The 7,150-nt window shown below is 35.4% G+C and overlaps 1 protein-coding gene across 1 annotated transcript in view; it reads left to right on the top strand.

Annotated features, from left to right (window-relative positions):
- PIK3C2G (phosphatidylinositol-4-phosphate 3-kinase catalytic subunit type 2 gamma) overlaps positions 1-4,913 on the top strand; it is a 379,881-nt gene extending 374,968 nt beyond the window's left edge. Inside the window, exon 32 of the mRNA XM_054443284.2 lies at positions 4,379-4,913. Within this exon, the coding sequence (XP_054299259.1) occupies positions 4,379-4,531 (153 nt within the window). The 3' untranslated portion in view covers positions 4,532-4,913. The remainder of the gene's footprint in view (positions 1-4,378) is intronic.
- Positions 4,914-7,150: the final 2,237 nt, after the last annotated feature.

Below are 7,150 nucleotides of genomic sequence, written 5' to 3' on the forward strand. Positions count from 1 at the left end.
TCTGGCAAAGAAGCTGGATGAATTCCAAGAGCCAAAAGGAAAAAAAGGCAACAACGGTTAATTTAATTTTTTTCATTCTGTGTCTGTATCAACACAACAAGAATATTTATAAGAAATGTAAAGAAGCACTAGATGTTAACTCTGATTTTACTTTCTCTTGCCCTCAGTTGTGATGTAGGATCCCATCTTTGTGTCAAACTCCTCGATCACTTGTGTGCAACCTTAAGAACACCTTACTAGATGTCTTTACCAATAAGCCCAGTGCTTACTAGAGAGCCCAGTGAGTTATCACAGGGCATCTACGTTGTTTTAAACTTTTCCTCCGCTTCCGCCGCCTCACTGAGTACTGCTGCATCAACCACTCACCACAGCTGGGATTTCTCAAACTGTAAAAGCCGTGTACTGTGCTTGAAGTGGGAGAGGATGACCCCACTCTCCTCTTTATACAAATCTCTTAGAGGAGTACAAAGAAGATATTACATTGCATATCAATGTCTTACAAAGCCTTTTGTGAAAATAGTTCTTTTTATTTTTATTCCTATCCTCCTTTCTCTTTAATATCCAGAGATGAGAGAGGCTGGGTCGGGGACGCAGACAAGTGACAGAGTCTCCACCCTTCACATACTTAGGCTTTGATGCAGGGCCAAGTTTGTCTATTTGACAGTTCGCAGAGTGAGCTCCAATAGGCTTCATCAGCAGTCTCCCTGAAAACCCCTGCTATGTACAAATCCCAGTGATAGGCATGGCTGGTCTCAAGATGGGGCTGGGGCTGGGGGTGTGAGTGCTCAGGGAACTGCCATACAGCTTGAAGAAGCAGAGGTGGGATTCCGGGCTCCAAAGCCTCTTTCCACGCCACTACTTTTGCCATCTTTTTAAAAACCATCATTTTTCACATGAGTCATTAGAAATACAGAATTTCTACCCTATGACAGAATTACATGCTTATAATCAATATATTTTGTATATTATAACCTTTTCTTATATATTACTCTGTTGTAAGGTATAAAGGGAAAATTAGAAAGAACAGAACAGGAACGTTCTATGCATTTTACATGCCTTAAAATCTCCTGCAGAATATACAGTGATTACTTAGCTCAATGCCAAGTATATGGCACACGCAGTAAGCTATAGTTATTGTTATCTGTGTTATAATCTTATTGCAATTTCAACACGATGAAAATTGTATTTGTAAGTGAAGACAATGTGACCCAGAGGTCACACAACCAGATGTCAAGCCCAGAACTGCCTGATTCCAAAGCTCACAGTTACTGCACTACACTATGCTGTGTTATTCCTACCTGTCTCCTCCCACGCAGTACTCCTATTCTCGCTTTTGAACTCTTTCTTTCATTATCCTGCTTCCTCTACCACTTCCCACAAGCACTAGAGACACTTCAGTTCCTATCTTACTGTTCTCTCATTTCAATCATGAAAATACACTTTAGAATTATTTACTAGACCCTTGTGTCAACTAATGTTCAGTAAATTCTTGGAATGTTCAGTATATGTTAATAGATATTAATTACCTTAAGTGTTTTCTATTAGACGTAATAATTCCAAACCCACACATTTAGTTATTTGTCAGAAGGTAGTAAAGACTTAGCTCATGCCTATAGGTAAAAATTATTAGAAAAAGAAATTAAAAGAGCTATTTATTTTTGGTTCTGAGTATGTACCAGAACCATTTTTTTTTGTTCTGAGTATGCAGAATATATATTAAATCCTTTGACGAACAGGTCTCAAAGAATATAATCATCTCTGTACTTTGCTTACATTAGCCACTAATTATTCTTTGCTCAGTTAAAAAGAGTACTTACTATTTAACAACATTATGGATGCGCCAAAGAAATTAGAATAGATATTTATCATCTATAATGTGCAATGATTACAGGTTTATAAAACTTCAGTCACTTTTAAGAAAATAACTTTTCTTAATGGAGCAGAGGGAAAAAATATATTAAATAATAAAAACTTTGGAAGTTCAAATGTTTGTATTTTAACCAGGAAAGCAATTTACTCCTAAAATCATTTCTTGAAGCTTTCAGCTTGCTAAATACCTGGAAGACTCAATTCTGTCTGGAAGGGTTTTCTCCAGCCAACTGATGCAAAATACTAAGAAACAACTGTTCCTTTTTGTGTATTTGATGGATCTTTTTCAGCTATAATTTACTGGTGTCTAATATGTTCCAGGCTTTGTAGCAAGGCTTATATTCATTATCTCATTTCTTCCTCCCTATAATGCTAAAAGATAAGGATTATTATCATCATTATACAAATGAGAAAACACACAGTTGACAACAGATTCATGAAAATATAAATTATCGATATGTTTTTTAAAAACTTACAATTTATGACTTATTCATGCAATTCAGAGTCCTTAGCTAGACTTCCCCATTTTTCTGCATCATATACAGTCACACTTTGAGGGTTCCTTTCTGTTTTCTCTGTAAAATAAGAGAGGAATTCATCAGCTGAACATGATGCAGGAAGAAAAATGGAGAATAGTTCAGACAGCTCAAAATACCCACTTAGAGAAAAGGAAAACGAGTTTACTCTGAAGTCCTAGAAAGATTTCCAGGCAGCACTGGGCGTCCAGTTGTTAAAAAGCATGAATTACAGTGGTAGGGTTCTGAGATTCTTTAACGCAACTCTTAAAATCCTTTATTATCCCAGGAAAACTCAATAGATGAAATTGTTTCATGCAGATTTTATTTAATGAACATGTATTTTCATAATTAAAAAATTAGTAATTTTGAATAAATAAAATAACCACAGTATTACTTCTGCACATGTACAAGAAAATATCATTGTGAATGAGCAATATTAGAAAACTAAACCATAATCTCCTGTATGGAATGAGAGTAAAATTCTGGAAGAAGAGGTAGCCAAGAACACTCACATGGATTGGGGTAGACCGCATTCGCGTATCATATTGTATCTCATGCCCTTCGATTGAACTTATTTACTTGGTAAGTGAATCATTGTTCAGAGCCACTAGCAGATTGATCTGGAACTGAATTTCGTTGATAACGTAATGAAAGGTAAGCGTATGCTGTACAAAATACTGGAAACTAAATCCATGCTCACAGGAGAGGCCACCCAGTGAACTCAGAGGGCTGCCCTCTCAAGTTGTCTCCTCTGCTTCTTTTTGGCATATATTGAGAAAGTTTCTATCTTGTGACTTGGCTGTAAAAAGCAGGCAAGTTTGTAGCAGCATATGAAATTCCTTTTCTAAATGTGTTCTAAGACATTTCCCTGGTAACCATGCCAGATTTCCACTCAGCTCTCCCCTCCTTTCATGATAAACGACTAATTTCTTAGCAGTACTATGCCTTTACATTGCTTTACCACTGCAGGTTGCTGACGGACCTGTAACTTACTTCCTGAACATTATAAAAGGACAGCTGAACAGATTCCTTTTGAAAAAACAAGCCACAAAAAAAGAACAAGATGTGAAACTGTATATACAGCATAATTACAAGTCAGATTCTGAATAAGTGATTATATATAGAAAACAAAAAGAACATCAAAATGTTAACTGTAATTGTCTCCCAATGGTGAAAATTCCAATTATTTTCTTCCTTTTTGGTATTTTTTTTGTTTCATGCAGATTTTATTTAATGAACATGTATTTTCATAATTAAAAGTAAGTAATTTTGAATAAATAAAAGTAACCACAGTATTACTTCTGCATATGTACAAGAAAATATCATTGTGCTGCATTTAAGTAGCACAGGGAAATGATAGAAATTGGTCTGTTTCATGGTCACAAAGATGGGAACCATAAAGACTGGGGATTCCAAAAGAGGGAAGAAGGAAGAAGGAGACCAAGGGTAGAAAAACTACCTATTGGGTGCTATGTTCACTACTTAGGCAACATAATCATTAGAAGCCCAAGCCACAGCATCATGTAATATACCCCTGGTACAAACCTGCACATCTATTCCCCTGAATCTAAAATTGAAAAAAAAAATGGTCTGCTTTTCCTCATTAACCTTCAACACAGAAGAATGATGTTCCCTTTTTATTTCTATGAATACATAATAGCTGTACATATTTGTGGGGTATAAAAGGTGAAGTATATTTAAATCTCTTCCTAGAGAATAATTTACCATCTTTCTAAATATTGAGTGGGCAATTCTTAGTGGAATCAGTAAATTCTAGGATTCTTACAAAAATAGCCTGTCATTAAACTCTATTATGTTAGCAGAACCTTTACCTTTTCAGAATAAAAGTTAGAAATAAAAGAGTCTGACATTAACCTATCTATTCCAGGGTACAAGATATTAGCAGCTAATTTTTTTATTAAAAGCAATATTCAAAAAAGATGTATTTAAGCATTTCTGATTTATATTTTCATTATTTTCTCCCTTTTTAGGTAGTATATGATGAAGTCAGTGAGCTCCAAGGACACGTCTTAATGCTTATTGTGAAGAGTAAAACTGTATTTGTGGGAGCAATTAACATCCGACTCTGTAGTGTCCCACTCGATGAAGAAAAATGGTATCCATTAGGAAACAGTATAATTTGACCATTGCTATGAACGTATGCATTATTCATTAACTACTTGTATTTTTTTCACTTCTGGACCTCTGAATCACATAAGTAAGGCATCTTTGTTGTCAAAGACAGCACAGGGTATTAAGGACACAAAAGAAAATCAGAATTAGTCTTTTGTGTTGTTTATTTTCTACCTGTGCTTTCATTGTTTTTTCATAATCTTTTCTCTTTCAATGGAGTACTGATTGCATGAAATTTGATGTGTAAAATAATAAAAGACCTTTATTAAATCATTTTAATATATTTTAAACATAGGTTTACATTTGTTTTAATTGTGTGCCTACAGTTAAAAGCAGTATTTTTAATGTATTTTATAAGAAAGACAATCAAATAAACCTCATCAATTAATTCAAGATCTAGGTATATCTGCAATCAATTTTTAAAATATAAATTATATATACTTATACCTACTCATAATCTTACTTATTGAGGGAATCGGTATATTTCAGCAGAATGCTATATTATTTTCTATCAGAAAACCAAAACATAAATCCTGAAATTCTTAAATTCAATCGTTGGAAGAAACTTCTTTGTAGTTTTTCACCCTCTTCACCACCAATCAATTCATTGTCACTGGATTTCTCCCACCCAGAGGTATGATTTAAACTTGGTTATGCCTGGACTCCAAGATCTCAAACTCTGAAACTCTCCCTTCTGATCAAATTTCTTATCTGTGCACCTTATTTTCCTTACTTCTGAACCTACTTTCATAGTCACCATTACCAGGAGAAACAATCCCGCAGATTTCCACCTGCACAGTGGGTAAAATTTAATGCACTATGCCACATTCTTTAAAACAATCAAAAAAATTTTTTAATCTTGCCATTCAAATTACTGAAAAAATTTAAATCCCTGCTTATTCAATGTTCCCCTGTGTATGAATGAAAAAAAATGTAAGCTTTTTCCCATCACTTCCTATATATCATATGAGCATGTAAATGTATTCATCGAAAATTATTTGAGTGTGTGATATGAGCTGATATGGGCTTATTTGAAATACATGATCATGCAAGTCAAGTGAGCCCTTAATTCTGTATGTTCTTAGTCCATTACTCTCCCTTTCTGCTGGATGATTATACACCCTTCTGTCTGCTGAAACCTCAGCAGCTCCTCCCCTAATCCTCACTCTTGGCTGATGGCATTGTTTCCTACATCACTTAAAAATTAGAATCAGTCAAAAGAAACTGCCACAGATTTCCACGACTGCATCTATCCAGGTAAGCAAATTCCATGTTCCACCTCTCTGCTTATCACCAGAGAAGAACTACCCATGCTCCTATCCCAAACCAGTCTCCCAATTTGTACATTTGATCCCATCTCCTCTGACCTGCTCCAAAACATTGTGCTACTGAAACCCTCTTCTACTCAAATCATCATTTCTTTACTGTCTGCTGGATAATTCTGGACACCATGCAACCATGATGTTAAGTCTCCCATCAAAAAATTAAAACTTTCTCGTTGCCCCACTTCCCTGCCAAATGCTGACCCACTACCCTGCTCCTCTTTGCAGCAAAACTCTTCAAAATGGTTGTCTTTACTGCCTCCGGTTTCTCACCTCCAATTTTCTCTTAGAGCCATTACAAGCAGGTATTTGCTCCCACCATTTCCACAAAACTACTTTAGTCAAAATCACTATTGACCTCCAATTAGCTAAATCCAAAGGTTATTTTTCAGAACTATTCTGATTCACTTGTCAACAGTATTGGATACAATGAGTACCTCTATCTTCCTGGATATATTTTCTTCATTTGGCTTCCAATACCCTACATCCTCTTGTGCTTCCTTTTAGTTATAGTTTAGTTTAGCTTCGTTTCCTTTTTGTCTCTCCTTCTTAGTCTTCTGTGTGGGAACATGCTCCTCTCTGCCACCTCCAGTACTGGAGTGTCCAGGGCTCACCCCTTGCTCCCGTTTCCCATCAAGCTTAACTCCTTTAATGATCTCATCTCTCAAGGCTTTATATATCATCTGAATACTGATGATTCCCAGCTTTATAACTCCAGCCCAGAATACCTCCCAGATTCCAGAGATGAGTAACAAATTGCCAACTCAATATCCGCTTGAATTGCTAATAAATATCCCAAACTCAGTATCCCCAAAAGTACACAGGGATCAGGGAAAATGTTAGGGTTCTTTTCCCCCAGACCTGTTTTATCCACATCCTTTCCCCTCCTAGTTGATGTCAAACCCATCATTCAGTTGTTAAGAGCAAAAAACTTGAAGCTAACCCACATTTCTCTCTCTATATATATATATGTGTGTGTGTGTGTGTGTGTGTGTGTGTGTGTCTGTGTATACACACACATTTTTTAAGAGAATTACATAGGAATTTTTTTTAATCTTTGCCATTCAAGTTACTGAAAAAATAAACCCTTGCTAATTAAATGTTTTCCTGTGTATGAAAAAAAATTAAGCTATTTTGTATGCTCATTTACATAACCATATAAACACATAAAAGTCTATACATTTATTTACTGAAAATTTTGAGTACTTGATATGAGAGCTGATATGGGCTCATTTGAAATACATGAAATACCTAATATTAACATAACTAGAATATAAATATATGTGTGTGTGTGTATGTGTATATATT

This window comes from Pongo pygmaeus, chromosome 10 (assembly GCF_028885625.2).
Source record: "Pongo pygmaeus isolate AG05252 chromosome 10, NHGRI_mPonPyg2-v2.0_pri, whole genome shotgun sequence".
In the NCBI taxonomy this organism is placed as follows: Eukaryota; Metazoa; Chordata; class Mammalia; order Primates; family Hominidae; genus Pongo; species Pongo pygmaeus.